The sequence below is a fragment of the Patagioenas fasciata genome, chromosome 4 (genome assembly GCF_037038585.1).
Source record: "Patagioenas fasciata isolate bPatFas1 chromosome 4, bPatFas1.hap1, whole genome shotgun sequence".
In the NCBI taxonomy this organism is placed as follows: domain Eukaryota; kingdom Metazoa; phylum Chordata; class Aves; order Columbiformes; family Columbidae; genus Patagioenas; species Patagioenas fasciata.
In genome coordinates, this window is record NC_092523.1 from 61,983,910 (window position 1) to 62,001,272 (window position 17,363).

The 17,363-nt window shown below is 36.9% G+C and overlaps 1 protein-coding gene across 2 annotated transcripts in view; it reads left to right on the forward strand.

The window, feature by feature from the left end:
* The window catches only part of TBC1D9 (TBC1 domain family member 9), a 52,361-nt gene that overhangs the window by 18,391 nt on the left and 16,607 nt on the right, over positions 1 to 17,363 (forward strand). For both annotated transcript variants that reach the window (XM_065837377.2, XM_071808042.1), the window contains exons 3-11: positions 4,089 to 4,207; positions 5,825 to 6,053; positions 6,995 to 7,256; positions 8,413 to 8,620; positions 11,332 to 11,538; positions 13,174 to 13,344; positions 13,798 to 13,948; positions 15,454 to 15,668; positions 16,408 to 16,525. In XM_065837377.2, the coding sequence (XP_065693449.1) occupies positions 4,089 to 4,207; positions 5,825 to 6,053; positions 6,995 to 7,256; positions 8,413 to 8,620; positions 11,332 to 11,538; positions 13,174 to 13,344; positions 13,798 to 13,948; positions 15,454 to 15,668; positions 16,408 to 16,525 (1,680 nt within the window). The remainder of the gene's footprint in view (positions 1 to 4,088; positions 4,208 to 5,824; positions 6,054 to 6,994; positions 7,257 to 8,412; positions 8,621 to 11,331; positions 11,539 to 13,173; positions 13,345 to 13,797; positions 13,949 to 15,453; positions 15,669 to 16,407; positions 16,526 to 17,363) is intronic.

The following is a 17,363-nucleotide window of genomic DNA, read 5'->3' on the forward strand; positions in this document are numbered from 1 at the left end:
GGTAAAATCTTACAGGAAGCAAATTATTTATCTGTGCAACCCTGAAGCTGAGCAGCCCATTGTTGCCTAAGGCTCTGCACTGTGGTTATTTGATGAACTTGCAACTAAAGCAATTCCTTCTGAACTGGTCAAGTGTTGGTACCATTATACAGGTTCCTAAGGGCTTTTTCTGCATTTAGCTATGCAATTTGATTTGTTCTGCATTATACAGTTGTCCTTCCATGTTCCCTAGGGGTGGGTTGCTGGTTATTTGGTACTTGTAATCTCCTTATTTTTACAGAAATTTGTGATATTCTCCTCTGCCTTCCGTAAAGCAATTATCTCCATCTTCAGAAAGCAGCTACACAGAATGACTGGAACAAATGTGATTGTTTCCTGGTTCATTCATGCTGCTTGACATTTGGTCTTGTTCTGTACAAGACTATTCAAGGGTAAAAAAATAATCCAGGGGATTTTGTTTGCTCTAAAATGACGATTTAAGTTATGTTTAGACCCCAGATTTGTTATAATTCATTTTGAATGTGGGGTTTCTTAGGTATTAACTCTACTGATTTAGGCTGTATGCGAATGTTAGCTGGTAGATTTGAGGCTTTTTAGCTCTGTTAAGGAGGGTCATTAACAGCACTTTCTCCAGTGCAATGTTGTGCTGAATGCATCACAGGTTATAGTTATGTCTATTGAACTATACTGAAAAGATGTTACTGGTAACTTTTCAAAAACAGTTTTAAGTGTGTTAATTTTGTAATGGTCTAGAAATCCAAAATGTTGTGTGTTATCAGCCTTGCATATTTTTAATAACCTTTCTGTGTCCTGTGTCAGTGTTGCCCCCAATCTGGGAGTGCTTAATTTAGGGGGGAAAAACAATGGTAAATGTAAACTTTGTCTGGAAATGAACAACTTTTTTTAGATCCTTCCTCACCTATAAAATCAGTTAGTCTTACTATGTGTGTTTTTCAGATATAGAATCATTGCTGTAATTTTTTGTGCTAGCACTAGTTATATGTATTTCCATAGACGTTTCTAAATGTGTATTTCACATGGGAAAAAAAAAATTATGGATTACTTTAAAGCACCAATCTTGAAATTTTATTACATGCTGTGGAAAAGGTTTTCAGAAAAGCCCATGTGCTTTGGTTGACAAAGCTACAAGTTTTAGTTAGAGTGCTGTTGACTTTACCAGCTGTAACTATTTTCTTCCCACTCTCTGCACAAATTGAGGTTTTTGCCACTGCACTCCTGAATCTGCCCTTACTGGTAAGAGCAATTTTAGGTTCCCTTAAGTGTTACAGTGTCTCCTGCAGTGCATTCTGTTAGCGCAGCAGTTCAGGTTGACTAATAAGCACCCTGGGTAAGTATCTACTTGGAAGAGAAGACCGGACATGACAGCATCATCAGCTGTCTGATAAGTCATTCCTATTTCTCAGTCACTGACTGAAATAATGCTGATGTTATATTTCTGAGTGTGTTTGAAAGCATGTTTGTATGACTTGTTAATTTTCTTCTCAGTCTGTAACTCTCTCGCATTCCCTCTGTACCTTCGGCTCTTACCTCAGATAAACCAAACCAGATGCTAGAAACCTAACCTGACACCCAGAAGATCCCATGTTACTTATGCTGTTACTCCATCCCAACCTGTCAGGTGATTGTCCCTTCTTGTCCTCTCTCCAGCACCATACATCCTTCCTCCAGCTCTTCTGGCCTACAATGCCCTTAGCTCTCTGATGTCTGTTTAGTAAGTTGATCAGTTTCCTCCCTGAAGATTGAGAATAGCTCAGTCTACCAGGGTTGCTGGCCGCATCACACCATTTTGGCCATGGAGCACACCATTTAGAGGAGGAGAAGGAATCATTAGCAGCCTACTGTATGCATTGTAGCTATTTTTCCTTTTATTTCCTACTAGTCTTGAGAGCTCTGTGTTCCAAAATGGAATGGTTTAACTGTTAAATGTTCTTTCCCTTCCTTGAGAGTTATATTGCTTAATTTACCTAAAAGGCCAATAGTGGCAAAATGGTAAATGCTTCTAATAGTAGTAAAGACTTGCTAGTAGCAGAGTTAAAATAGACCTGTAGTTTAAAACATCTCTGCAAACATGGTTTTTAATTTTGAGTGAACAAAGCAAAGTGAAAAATCTAGACTGCGATGATAAACTGATGAGAATTGGGGTGGTGGGTTTTGGCCTGATTACATGATCTGCTGTAGATGAGACTGTCTGGGAGAGTAAACAGTGAGACAGTGGAGACAAAAAGCAATGGAAACAATGAGATGGGATGTTCCAAATTGATGGTAATCAACCAAAGCTGTTTCATGACAAACGATTAAAAATAAATTATGAACCACAAGCAAGAAATAGCTTTAAGAAATAGTTCATTATAATAGTTTGTCTGCACTGCTTGTCACTGCTCTTCCAGAGTTGAGCCATTGTTCTGATGACAGTCTAGTTTTATATACATAGCTCACATATTTCATCGTTGCTTTTTTACAACAGTGTAAAAACCAAGAAGTAAATTGGTCTTCAGACCACCTCCTGAGTTCCAGAAACGTCTGGCTGCATCCAGTAGTTTTAAGGAGAAATAGCAGTGGTGATCACTTGTGGTTCTCAATTATTGGTTATGTATGCAGGCTATTCTGCAACATGATTTATATATCCACACAAACAGAATTGTGAAATTCCCCTGGAAGTCGCACAGAATGTTGCATTCTGTTGCTTTCATTTGGGTTGTGTAAAGCTCTCGTTGTATTGTGTAGAAAGAATATTTTTTTTTCCCCATCATTTGTTGCTGAACAACAAGGAAAGCAATTGTTTGGTATGTACTTCAGATGGTTGCAGTGAGTTCTACAAACTGTGGAAACGCTTATGTGAAGACACGTGACAGTTTGTGCCTATAGTGAAGCTGAAGACATTATTAGCAACAGCTTTTTGTAATTTAACCTCTTTTCTAATGGCTGCTTCACATGAGCAGCTTTGATTTGTTGGATTCTGTATGCATTTGCAGGTAGATACATTTACTAGCTAGTTCTGAGTAAAATTAACTAAATCTGTGATTTGAACTGAAAGATTACTTACTATTGATGCTATTTCCTACCTGGATTGAGATACTTTTAATCAGGTTTCAGGTACAGATGTTCCTATGTGAAAATGCAGTGTTTGTTTTCTGAAAATACTTATCTAAAAGTCACAGTTGACATAATTCCCTCAAAATCATTTTGGGCGGGAAGAATTTTTTGTGAGTGCTTGGATTTTTTCTTCTTTCAGGATGGGCACAGAGGCCCTGAGGAGTGCCAGCAACTTTATTCTGCAAGATACTGAGAACAGGGCATCAAAATGAAAGTGACATTTATTGCAATCCATCTCAATTAAAATAGAAACAAAAAAATGCATATATAAACTCCAGTTCATACAGGAAGATTTTTCATCCTGGTTCTGTATTACTTTACAGACGTGTATGCTGATTCCTCAGTATCAAAGATACCTCACTTGACCCCTTTGGTCTCCTAAGCAAACTTGGGTCACTAAAATTTCGTTTATTCTTTCATCATTAAAAGTAAACCACCTCTGACAACCCTGCCCCCCTCCCCCAAAAAAAAAAAGATACAACTTTCTTAGTGGTCTTTCAGCATTGTTCTTTTGATGGAGAGACATTGTAATAGACTTGTCAGGAAAATGATCCTATTCAACTTTTGCAATTTTATCACTGCTTCATAATTTATAGTTGATGAAGAATTATGAACCAATGGTAGAATATACAACTGTTGGGGTTTTTTGTCAGTTCCTAACAGATGCGGGTAATACCTTTGCTAACTCTTTAATGTGACATTGAGCAGCTCAGTGTCATTATTGTGGTTAGAATTCTAAATGTTGCTCATGATACTGACACAAGTAGCTTGTGCTACTTGAATATTGCTACCTATTTATTATGAAATTATAGACAATGGGAAAAAATATGGAATTTCCAGGGACACAATATCTGGTGAAATATTTGTATCTCCAGTTACTGGTGAATTTTGTTAGAGTCTTTTATGATTAAGAGGACATTGACATTGGTGAATTATTTGTTTTGTGACTTTTGGGGGTCTTTTTTTATATACAGGTTGCTCAAGGAAGGAGATCACTGAACACTGGGAATGGCTTGAACAGAATTTGTTGCAAACTCTTTCAATCTTTGAAAATGAGAATGACATAAATACATTTGTCAGAGGAAAAATACAGGTAGTTAAGTATATTGTTATAAATGTACTTAATGATAAATGTGACTGTGGAAGAAAAAGTGATGTGAATGCTGAACAAATTTCACCTAGTAGTTCCCAGGCTGCTTCACCTTTTTGAAAGGAAGCCAGATTATAAGCAGCAACATGTGTGTTAAAGTTAAGGAAACTGGGATTGGCAGACATAACTACAGCACCATGATTAAAATATAAATGTGTATATAGGTACAGCTTCAAATATTATATGTTCTAAAATTAGTTGCACTGTTGCTTTTCTTAAACTTTGACAGTTTTCTATCTAGCCACTATTTTAGTGCAAAATTTTGATTTTTTTTTTTTCCATGCACTCGTTGTATAATGTCTCCTTACGCTCTTTTGAGTGGTTAAATCCCATAGCGTTGGTGTTTACACTTCATATGGGTGTTAGGGGTTGCTAGTTGATTTGGTTTGGGTTTTGCTTGTTTGTTGGTTGATTTGTTTGTTTTACCAGAATTTTTTTTCTCCTTATAGGAGAGATGGTAGCTATATTGGTAAAAAGTACTTTATTCACACTAAGAATGATCTAAAAATAAATACTTTTATCAATTGTAACCAAAATGACTATACTTGGTGTGTGTTCTAAACATTAGCTTTGTCTCATTCCTCTTCATATTTCATGTAGCAAGTCAAGTGTCTTAAGAATCTACTAGCTGTTTATGTTTTACTAGTGGATCAGATATGATGGCTATAGATTATCATGGAAACACCTTCTGTGAGAAGACATCTGTCTTGTGAAATATAATCCTTTAAGGAAATTGTTAGTTTTTAGACTTGGACATATGTTAAATGTGAATGATGGTTTGCTGTTTTATACTCTGCTTTCCATGTAGATGGAGCAATTTAAAGGCAAGAGGTAACTGTCCTTTTTATAACTTGAAAATAGAAGGCAATAGAGAAGATTTATAAAAGAGATTATGAAAATAAGTGAGTGGACCAGAACTTCAGTGTAGAACAGAGGCAACTGTAGTCTTCGAGGTATCAAAAAGCAGCTTTTCACTAGACTGTTGTCACTTCAAATTTGATGAAGGTCTTCTAACACCTGAAAGAATGAATGATTTTTCCATCCTGCCAGTTAATCTAATAGAAAATAGTTCTTTTGCTCTTGCTCTTCTGTTCTGCTCAAGGTCCACTAGGAAGGATGTTTTGATATTTTCCTTAATGAATAACAAATCCTTTTTTCCTCTGACTTTTTCCCTTCTTTTTAGAATAAAATTTTCTGGTGAAATCCTATCCCTGTCTCTTCAGGGAGCATGTGGAAGTGGAAAATTTTGCAAGTAATAGATGCTTTACAGAGTTGCTAGGAGTATTTGAGATAGGCTGGTTAATTTTAAAACAGGGTACTGGCAAGTGGTTGGTGTTTGGTTACTATTGACATAGGAATGGTAGAGAGCAAGGTCATCAGAAAGACAGCCTTGAGTAAAGTAAATGACTGTAAAAGAATGAGCAGAAGAATAAGGGATAAGCAAGATAGTTTCTTGACATTGCAGTAACTGTCATAGCCTCTGGTCCAGACAGCAATGGTGGTGAGGATCGATACCTCATGGCAACTAACATGCTGTCTGCTTCTTTCACTCCCTACTAGGGCATCATCGCTGAATACAACAAAATCAATGGCATCAAGGAGGATGATGATACAGAAAAATTTAAGGAAGCCATAGTGAAGTTTCATAAGCTCTTTGGGATGCCAGAAGAAGAGAAATTAGTGAACTATTACTCCTGCAGTTACTGGAAGGGGAAGGTTCCCCGTCAGGGCTGGGTGTATCTCAGCATTAATCACCTTTGCTTTTATTCTTTCCTCATGGGCAGGGAAGGTATGTTTTACAGTGGAATGGTGGTCTGTGCATCTCAGAATTGTTATATAATCTTCTGTAGTTTATTACTCTTCACCTGCTGAACTGCTGGGGGTGCAAAGACACTGCTCAAGGGAAGAGGAGCATGGAGCAATTATCATGCTTCTTAATTGTGCACTCCCTTGTTTGTTTTGTATTTCTCAAAGTAGTTCTCTGTAAAACAGTACCTGGGTGTCATTTAGAGGCATGGTTCACTGCAGGGACTGTGCCCAAAAGGGAGTAGGAATGCAATCACATCAGTCGGATGAGATGCAGGATCAAGACCTACATAGTGTGGGTGCAACCAGTTTGCTCTAATGGGAGTTAATTCTAAGCAGTGTGAATGTAATTGCATCTGCAGTACCTGATTATGGGCAATGGATCATATCCAGGTCTTTAGCTGTGTAGACATATGCTAATGAATGACTGGATTTTTTATTTTTATTTTCTTAAATAAATGTAGATTTAGTCTCCGTTTTAAGGATAATACCTGTAGCAGTATTGGAAGAAAAGCCAAAGATCTGTCATTATTGTAATATTTGAAACTTTTTAATGTATAAAAATAATTAAAGCATGTGTGTTGTGTTCAGTCTCTTTCTTTGCTTCCATAGGAAAAGGGGACATCACTCTTGAGCAAGTGCTGTGACAGTGATAAATTATGTTAGCCTACCTAGCTTTGTAACACTTACATGTGATATTCTGTACAGAAATAAATCATATGTAAACTCTTTTATCTGCTTGTTTGTCAGGTGATCATAATTTGTTTGTACAAGTTGGATCTATTTTTGCTACCCTCTCAACCTATCAAGATCCAATACATTTTCTGCTGAATACATTTTATAGAAAGAGGAAGATAAATGCTTTTGAATATGCTGATTTTTTTTTTGTACCGAATCTTTTTTTTTCTGTTTGTTTCTCTTCAGCAAAGTTAGTTATTCGCTGGGTTGATATTACTCAACTTGAGAAGAATGCTACACTGCTCTTTCCTGACATGATCAAAGTGAGCACAAGGTCAAGTGAACATTTCTTCTCAGTATTCCTTAATATCAGTGAGACATTTAAACTAATGGAACAGCTTGCCAATATAGCTATGCGGCAGCTTTTGGATAATGAAGGATTTGAACAAGACAGGTCATTACCCAAACTGAAAAAGAAATCCCCAAAAAAAGTATCTGCACTGAAACGGTAGGTACCCCTGGCTCTCAGTCATTTGTTTCTCCTCAGGCTTTCTACTTGCAGCATTTTGTCCAAAAGTTTTCTAATGTTGCTGCCATTTAGTGTTACTCCGAAAGGAATGATTAATTGCAGCAGTGGCAAAATGTGATTAATTATTTGGATATAATTACATGGTTTCCTGTTGAAACATGAAAGGGAAAACATGTGAATACGAACATTTTGCGAAACCGTAAGAAACGTATTTGAGTCAAGTTCTTTTTTGTTCAGAAGCTCTTTAACATACCTACTGCAGCCAGTGTCAAGAGATATCTGTTGTAAGGCCCTTTTATGTTACCAGGGAAATGTAATAAAGCAATTTCAGTGTGAAGAAATTTGCCTAACATTCATATTTGGTCCTATAACTGGAATTGAAAAATTACTCTAGATGATGAATTCTGTCTAGAACTTATTTTAGGTAGCAGAGATTAAAAAATGACATAAAATTCTAAGGGATGAAAAGTAGTCTGAAAGATACTTATGCTTCTTGTATAAATATTGTACTGCAATTTGATAGTTTTGTGTTTATTTTTTCGTTATTTTATATGTGATGTTAATTAACCATACAGAGTTGTAGCCAGTGCTTGTTTCTATTTTGCATTACTGACATCTGGCATGCATTATATCACTTACGTTTGTCTTTCTAACTATTCAGCATTTTGCACTGAATGCATTATCAAGGCTAAGTCTTGAAATTATTAACAAACTCTAATGTAAGAATTCCACCATGTTAATAAATAAGCATTAAAAAAGCATTTTTGGTCTACTATTTTATGAGGTCATATGTTATTTAATAATAAATGGACTCTCTGGATATTTTAGAAAGTAGGGCTGAATGTGAAAAGATCATCCAACCTGATCCTGACTTCTCAGAGGGGACAATGTATCAAAGTCATTTGTAGCAGTTTTTTTTTCTTTTCTTGTAGTTTTAGAACCTTAGAGCAGCAAAGACTATTCATCCCTTATATGCAAAATATTTCCACTGTTTCGCTGTACACTCAGTACTTAACTGAGTTGTATGTTGCAGGTAACCTGCAATGATTTGTATAACATGTATCTTAAAGTTTATTATGTATTTCTTAAAACAAGAAACATCTATCTCTGGGTTACTCTTTTTATTTTCTTTCAGGGATCTCGATGCCAGAGCAAAGAGTGAGAGATACCGTGCGTTGTTCCGACTGCCCAAGGATGAGAAATTAGATGGACACACAGACTGTACTCTGTGGACTCCATTCAACAAAATGCATATTTTGGGTCAGATGTTTGTTTCTACAAACTACATTTGCTTTACCAGTAAAGAAGAGAACTTGTGCAGCCTTATTATCCCTCTTCGAGAGGTAAATACTTGTGCATGTAAATTGGTAGGGCAAATAATAAAGCAATATCCTATTGGAAATTGCATCCTAGCTTTTAATGTTTTTTTCATCATCGAAAAAAAACCTCTTTTCGTCCATTTAATCTCTTGTGATCATACTATATTCTGATGTGTTCTAAGTAATATTTAATGACTATGTATTATAGTTCTAAGTTCCTACTACTAAAATTCACAGATAGTTTTCCCTGTCATTCTTTACAACCTTTGTGAGTCCTTCCTCTTCCATAATTTATATTCTAATTTACAGCCCCATGGTATATTTTTTTGTACCTCACAGGGAGAGACAGACAGTAAAACTTCCTAGATTGATGAGGGGAACTTCTATTAAAGAATCTGTCAGATAAGGTTTGCTTTTGTCAGATGTAAACAGATTCATAACTGTAAAGATTTTAATTGTCTCCTCACACGGACTTGCAGTCATTTAATTCTGTATATGGAAAATATCTGTCAATATTTTACAGGTTTGTGTGGTTCCCTTTTTAGTGCTGGTTGCTTAAAGCAGATGCTCAGTAAAAAGAATTTAAGTTTGATGTAATGAAAAAATTATGTTGCGGAGGTTTTTTATGATTGACTCGATTTGTGGGTTGATGGGAAAATGTGTAAAGTCTTGGAAATAGTAGCAAAGCTGATGTAACCAGTTTGGCTTGTCTGAAGAACCATTTCAAGGCACTGTTTTACCCCACCAATTTTTAAGAGTAAAAGCAAATAGTGTTTGTTTGGAAACCTTAAAGTACAGCTTTTCCATGGTGTGTTGCAATGACTTTGGCTATTTGAGAAGAGATATTTGATTATGGTTGCACTGTTTGTCTGGAACTCCAAGAGAACAACAGTCCTCCAGGTGTAGTGGTGGAAGAGAACAGAGTCTGCTTTAAGAGGACCTCTTTTCCTGGATGCAAATTCAGCAGCTGCTTTTGATAACCACAGCTGCAGCAGCATGGGATTCAAAGCAGCTCTAAAGCTTTAAAAGAAAGAAATAATTGAAGGAATAAGTTATTTTGTGTGAACAGGTAAAGTCTTGGCACCAGCAAGGAGGAGAACAGTAACATGCTATGTAGCACCAGCCCTCAGAATGACAGATCAGTACTGTTAATAATTAAAGGGAAGCTTTCTGTTTAATTAAAGATTTGGCTCAGAACCTAACCTGATTCCAGTATTCTGTGATATCCTGGAGATGTTCTGACAGAGAGACAATAACAAAGCATTGATTCAGAAATGGTGATCGAAAAAGGTGATTTTCAGTGGCTGACTGTGCTGGTCATTGCACCTAGTAGGTGCAGTCTCCAAGATCGGCACTTCAGATATGTGTGTGCCTCTGCTTGCATAGGAAATGAGTGCATATTGGTTCTCATTGTGGCAGAGCATGTGTGCTATAATGTCTGTCCTATACCTCTAGAACTTTTGTGCCTTTCTTTTGTGCTGATTACACTCACACAGTTTTTAAGTGGTACAGAAAAATAACGTGAACACGCTTTTTAGTTAATTTGACTATGCTATTAGTGAAGCTCCTTACAGTTAATGAAGAGCCAATAGATTTGTAGTTAACAGAAAAATAAAAGGAAGTTGGAAGGATAGAGAAGTGATTTAGCACCTGAGTTGTACATTGCAGTGTTTAAATACATCTTTGAAGAAAATGTTTGAAAAATGGTTCTCTTAGCCATTTAAGCTAAAGAAATATTAATATTGTAACACTAGTATCTTAGCATTGTTCTCTATTTAAAAAAAAAAGTGTCTTTTTCTATGCTGGAGGCAGTAAGACAGTTTTCATTACCTAGAAAATTGTCTGAAGTCGTAGAAGCAGTGGTTAAAAGTACTTGCAATTATGCTTTACGTTTTGTTCAATGTGTGAAATGCACAAAGTTAATTGATTAGTTTATTTTTCAGGCTAATAATTGGTAGTGATTAGAACACGTGGATGTTATATTATGTAATTAATCCACAGTGTATGACTTACACCTGAGATTGCGTTAACATGCTTGACCAAAAGCTCAGGGAACCAGTGCCCTGTACTCAGTAGACTGTGGTGTGAGTACTGTTTACAGATTGGAGTTCAATTAGGTGAGTGACTATTTCACTATTTCATTCCAAACAAATCTCCATGTCACAGGATCAGGTGTTTACCTGTGTAAGGAAAGCCATGGGGTTAGTTTCCCTTGGTTGCAGCTTTCTATGTACTGTGAAAATAAAATGGCAATAACAGTTGTTAGTATGTGGCTATAATATAGTAGAACAAGAGTGTTATCCAAAAAAAAAAAAGGCTTATTCTGATATACTGGCAATAAAAAGTAAGGAAAAGTCTCTGACTGAGCCCATGCGGGTGTTGGGGAACAGGAGGTGGGATTCAGAGGTCTTGCAAGAAAGCCCATAGATCTGCATCCCACAGAAGAAGTTTTGTTGTACTGATTCTTCTACAATGAAGCTTGAGGAAAATAAACTAAGCAGCGCAAAGGAGTTTAGCTGGATAGTGTAATGAAGTCAGATGTTTGAGGGAATGTACCGAAATCATCTTTCAGACTTTAAGTCCGTGTATCCAAATCCTGGTTGCCAGCAGAGGGATGTCCATGGTGATTCAGTATAAGGGAAGAAGGACAGGGGTTTATTTTACTAGGATGGTTTCTTAGACCAAGCAACTTCATTAATTAAAGATATTAAGCTGTAGTTACTCTTTCTCCCCAGGTGACAATAGTGGAAAAGGCAGACAGCTCCAGTGTGTTGCCTAGCCCATTATCCATCAGCACGAAAAACAGAATGACATTCCTCTTTGCCAACTTGAAAGACAGAGACTTTCTTGTGCAGAGGATCTCGGACTTTCTGCAACAAACCACTTCAAGAATATACCTGGAAAAAAATATTTCTGGAAGCTATATCAGTTCAGATGATGAGGTATGTGAAAGGTTTACTCGAAGAAGGGGTTTTTAACTGGTAGGGCAAGAGGGAAGCCAGGAAAAACCTTTTAGTTTTTGTAAAGCTAAACCTTTGTACACAGAAATGTTACCTCTTTTGTGTTAATTTCTTTAGCTTTCTTAAGCTGAACAATTAAATGTTGTGCTTAGGATTATTTTTTTTTTCATGTTAGACCTAAGAGAAAACACCACTGCTGTGGAAGAGCTATTCTTAACTCATGCTGCAATTGCAGTGTATCTTGTTGGAAAGTGTCATAGTTAACTAACTGGTTAATTGAATAGTACCGTTTAATATCTATGACTTGTCCAAGTCAAAATATAATTGTGGAATTTTAATAATTTGAAGAACTTATTAGTTAATATGAAACTATTCAAGACTAACTGCTAAATCTGATCCTTTGATTCTTCAGAAAAGATGTCTGAGCTGAGCAAGTTTGCATGTGCTCTGCTAGTGAACTTTGGAACATCTGAACCAACAAAAAATTCTCCTGCCCTAGACATCAAATAGCCCTATTCTGACTGCCTTCCTATTTACCTACACAAAGTAAATGGTTCTTAAAAGATATGATTAGATAAACTGTTCTCCAGCACCTTGAATATCAAGGCTTCTGCTGAATTCCTAGGTTTTATGTGTGAAATTTAGGTGCTTCATATCACAACCTCATCAGATCAGTTTAGCAGTGCAGATCTCAAAGCAGAAAAGTTTTTTGTGGTGTGTCATTTTGGTTTTACATAGGCGTATCTCTCATTCCAAGTCTGTACTAAGCCATAGCTTAGTACTGTGCTGAGTAGCCCTACCCTGTTTGACATGTAAATCTTAAAAGTCAGGTTTTTTTACTTTGATGGTTGATGTATAATCAGTATGTTGTTGTAGTTCTATGCCATGGCACATATGCATAAAGGTATAATGCTGAAACTTAGTCTTGCCTTTTGCCCTAAATGGATCTACTTATTCTACCTACTGAATGATGAGAGCAAATTAATAATTGTAAGAATTATTTTTACATATGGTAATATGATTACAAATGTAGACTTGCGTGACTACTAATTTCAATTTCAGGATTTGGTGTGAATTGCTGTATGAGATCTTACTATGATAAATTTTCAAAGGTGCTTGAGAAGTCAGAAAATCCTTTTTCTTCAAAATATTTTTCTTCCAGATCACAATCTGACTATGACGAATTTTCTGTAGAACAAAATAATTTATTTTCTGTAGATCTGTATAAATCTATCTAGATATATAAACAAGGGTGGTGTGTATGTGTACACGTGTAAATATATGTCGTATAGAAATCTTACATTCTGGAAAGTCAAGGATGTTAACAGGAGACCAAGTGAGCTGGTTTAATTGCCCAGGTCTGTTTAAAGTCAACACTACCTTAGCACTTCTAATTATAGGGTTGATTACTTTTCTTGGACAGGGGAGTGAAAAACTGGAAACAGTTTCATTATTCTATATTGATTTAATTTCTGCTGTCACATACTCATTTTGTGAATGTACCTGGGTGATTTAATTCTCTCTGTTTGTGTCAGCTGTTAGCTTGTGTAAATGAAGTAAAAAGTCACTACTCTGACTCAGCCCCATGTCTGTATTGCTTGTGACTGCTTTCCACAGGTGTTTACAAGATCAAGCAGTATAATTTCTGCCAGCCCTCATAAAAGCCTCAGCTCTGAGTCGGAGGGAGAGCGGCAGTTCAATCTCAATGACAATGGCATTCCAACAGCAACTCAAGCTTTAATGACAATGTATCGGCGGAGGTCACCTGAGGAGTTCAACCCCAAGCTGGTAAAATACACCTTGGGGTGCTGTACCTGACTGAAAAAGCTCTTAAATTATGTTTTCTTTAAAATACATGTTTCTGACCCAGAAGAGTTTTGTCCTGCCACAGAGAGTTAAGCAGCACTATTTTTCACAGAAATAAAGTGTTCAACATGCTTTTTGTCAATACAACTTCACTACATTAAAAAGCAAAGTTGGATGTAAATCTAGGAGAGGTTGTATGCCTGCTCTTAAGTACAACTGTTTCAATTATATTCTTTTAACAGCAAGGTCCACTGGGATAGAAGCTAAGAAATGGAAGAGGCAGCCCATTAAGAAGATAATTGAACTATAGCCAAGTTATTTCCTACTCCCTTGCAAAGTTAGAATATTACAGGCTTTTCAGCACTTAGTATTTCAGCGGGGCAGAGTGTTAGAAAGAGAAGCTGCATCTCTATGCCTGCCTTTCTTTGCTTTTAGGCTAAGGAGTTTTTGAAGGAACAGGCCTGGAAGATTCACTTTGCTGAGTATGGCCAGGGAGTCTGTATGTATCGTACAGAGAAAACCAGAGACCTTGTGCTGAAGGGCATTCCAGAGGGCATGAGAGGGGAGCTTTGGCTACTGTTTTCAGGTAGGTATTAATTTGAACATGACTGTGGGATATAAACAAAAACATGAGGGAAGAAAGGATTTCAGAGATGTTTGAAGGTGCAGATAATAAGCATCCAAAAATATTTGGAGCCAGTAAGGCTGTGATTGTTGGTAGGTGCCAGACATGTTTAGACAAGAGTTCTATTTAGACCAGTAAATACCCTTTCTCAAACAGGCTCACGTAATTAGGGAATAATGTAAAAAAGCAGAATGCACACTCTCTTACCAGAAGCCAGCAGTCTCGGGGCTTCTAAATGTTCAACAACCACCAGCAGGCCTACTTCCCATTTGTTTAATCGTTTCTGAATCCAGTTAAGCTTTTGGTCTTCACAGTGACGTTGAAAAGAATTCCAAAGTTTGTACATGTTGCATGGAACCACTGTAGATTTTTTTTTTTTTAATAATAATAAAAGCAAGCTACTATATAATTTGATTAGGTGCCTCCAGTATTTGAAAAATGGTGAGAAAATATTTCTACCCATCTTCTGTGCCATCAAGTATTCTTTAGATCTCTGTCCAGTTGGGCCTTTTTTTCCAAAGCTGAAGAATTTTATTTGTTTTATTACTAGTTAAATGGAAATCAGTCCCTACCTCTGCCTTTCTTCATAATTTTTCACTTACTGTATGCCTTGTCTAGCTCTGCCCCTTCCTGAGATAGTTACCATGGCTACCCACGCCATTTAGGATGTGAGCACACCAGGGTCTTAATATGATAACCTTTCTGGTTTGTTTTCTGTTTCTTCCCTAATGAGGCTTAATCTTGTACATCATCTCTTTGCTGCTGGGCATTAAACAAATGTTTTCAGAAAATATATACAGGAATGCACAAATCTGTCCTGTGTATGATTAATAGCTAATTTGGAACAATTTTCATGGTGCATATATGATTAGAGATTTTCGTTTCCAGGGAAGTTTTAGAGTCAGCAGCGAAATCTCACAGCAACCCTGTGAGCATGCAGTAATACCCCTAGAAGCAACTAAGTGCCCTGCCCTAGATGGCAAGAGTCATTTTCAGAAGAAGGAGCAGAGCTCAGGAGTTCCTGTCTCTTTCTTTTAACTATCATACTTTCTGCAACCAGGCGTAATCTACTCCCTCCTCAGGGCAAGTAGCTTTCTCAGAGGCATGTTTTGAGTTATTTAGGATAATCAAACCCACAGCCAGTTGCAGAGAGAGCAATGATACCATGTGACAGCACAGCTAGTTTGTTCTTTGTGCCTCCTGTTTCATCCTGGCTGAAAGAAAGACAGGCTTTGTCGTCTTTCTTTTTTTTTTTTTAAACCTCATTATAAAATGCATCTGGAGGAGAAGACAAGAAAGGGTGATGCCTCAATCACCTAAGAATTATCCTTTTTTTTTTATTTGCTTTCAAAGGTTTTGTTGGTGACATTCAAGATGAAAGTAGTAGATGATCTTCATGCTGGGAAACTGTATCTGCTAAGCCTTGCTTTTTTCTTCTGGTTTTAATACTGTTCTCCCACTCCCAGGAGCCATTAATGAAATGGCCACTCATCCTGGCTATTATGAGGACCTAGTGGAGAAATCGATGGGGAAGTATAACCTTGCTACAGAAGAGATAGAGAGGGATCTACACCGCTCCCTGCCAGAACACCCTGCGTTCCAGAATGAGATGGGTATTGCTGCTCTAAGGAGAGTCTTGACAGCTTATGCCTTTAGAAATCCAAATATAGGATATTGTCAGGTAATTGAAATACCCTGTTACTCTTTCAGTTTCTGGAATTCCAGTTCTTTCCTCATATTCCTATTTTTTCAGCAATGTACACTTGAGTATTTGGCCATGTAAAGTACACTGATACAGGTATAACACTGTGAGGTGAAGCCTTGATGCTGCAGAATTATAGTAATGAATGCTGAAGTCAGAGGGATTTGACATAAGGACTTGCTCTAACAGAAGTATTAGCAGTGTATACTGAGACGTGCGTAGTTTTCTGTAAGCATATTTTCTGCCCATAAATATAGAGACTGGACAGATTGTGACAACAGACCTGTCCTGAAGTGCATCAACAGAAATTGACAAGTGAACCCTCAAGAAAGATTCTTCCCCTTTAAACAGAAAACTTTAATTGTTCAGCCTTAATTTTGCATCTGCTATTCAATATATTGGTTGTAATAACCCTCCAACACCTCCTTTACTTTTTTTCCAATGGTGCCATTCAATTATCCAAAACAAAACTAAAAGCAAAGAAAAAAAATAAAGCACCCTGGAAGACATCTTGTCACTGTGCATCACAACCATGTACAAGTAGAGTTAACACTGACTGGTGCCTAGTTTTGGAGTTTTTATGCCTGTGGTTCAGGTCACTTCAGTTTCTGGGGGAGATTTATCTAACTTCTTAACTATAGTAGCCACTTATCTGCCCAATTACTGTGCTACATATTGAATAAGCGGGTATAGCAATTTATATTTCTGTTTATTTTAGGCTATGAATATTGTCACTTCAGTACTTCTCCTTTATGCAAAAGAGGAGGAAGCTTTCTGGCTGCTGGTGGCTCTGTGTGAACGTATGCTACCTGACTACTACAACACAAGAGTTGTTGGTATGTTATGGGGACATTTTCTAAAATGACAGTAAAATAATTAGCTGAAATAATTGGTATTATTTGTCTTGAAACAGGCATAGGTGTAGATGTATGTGTGGCTTGTATACAACTGTGAATGCTTGTGGCGAGACAACTTGCTATAGAGCATAGAAGCAATTCTCTAAACGGATACTGTGGCAGTTAATAGTTTTTCACTTACTTAGGATTAAGTGGCATTCTAAAGTGGGCTTAACCAAAGTGCATAGAAAATAGTTGAAAGGCTAAACTTTGAATTTGAGATGATCCAGTTATTTAATTAAGGTAAGATGGAAACAGGAGCTTTGGCAATTTGCAGTGGAAGTCTTTGTTCACCTCTGATTTGAAGGAGAGACAATATCAGAAAGCTGTTGTTGTCAGATGATGGTTTCCTTGTGTATGTGGAAGTGAATGTCTCTTCAGTTTGTCATGGAAGGTCTTTACTTTAGCTCACAAATACTTGAGGGACTCATTTAGCCTAAGAAACTTTTTCTTCCTGATCGGCTTAAAATACTGATGTTATAGTATGGATATGTATAACACAAAGGTCACTTAAAATAAATCCAAACCCGCAGTCACCCTGGCCTCCTCCAATAGCTGATGATAAGTATTATTGTGTTAATAATGGTAAGTACTAGGCCATCATGTAGCTTCGGTAGGTGTTAGACCAAATGGACCCTTTGTTAGCCCTTATGAAGCATATAAATAAACAAAAAAAGCCTACAACCCTTATTACAGTTCAATTTGTATGTACAGCTCAATAGTGGAGTAGAATCTGCTATTTATCTGAAAGTGAGAAAACGTTGGTAGGCATCATGTA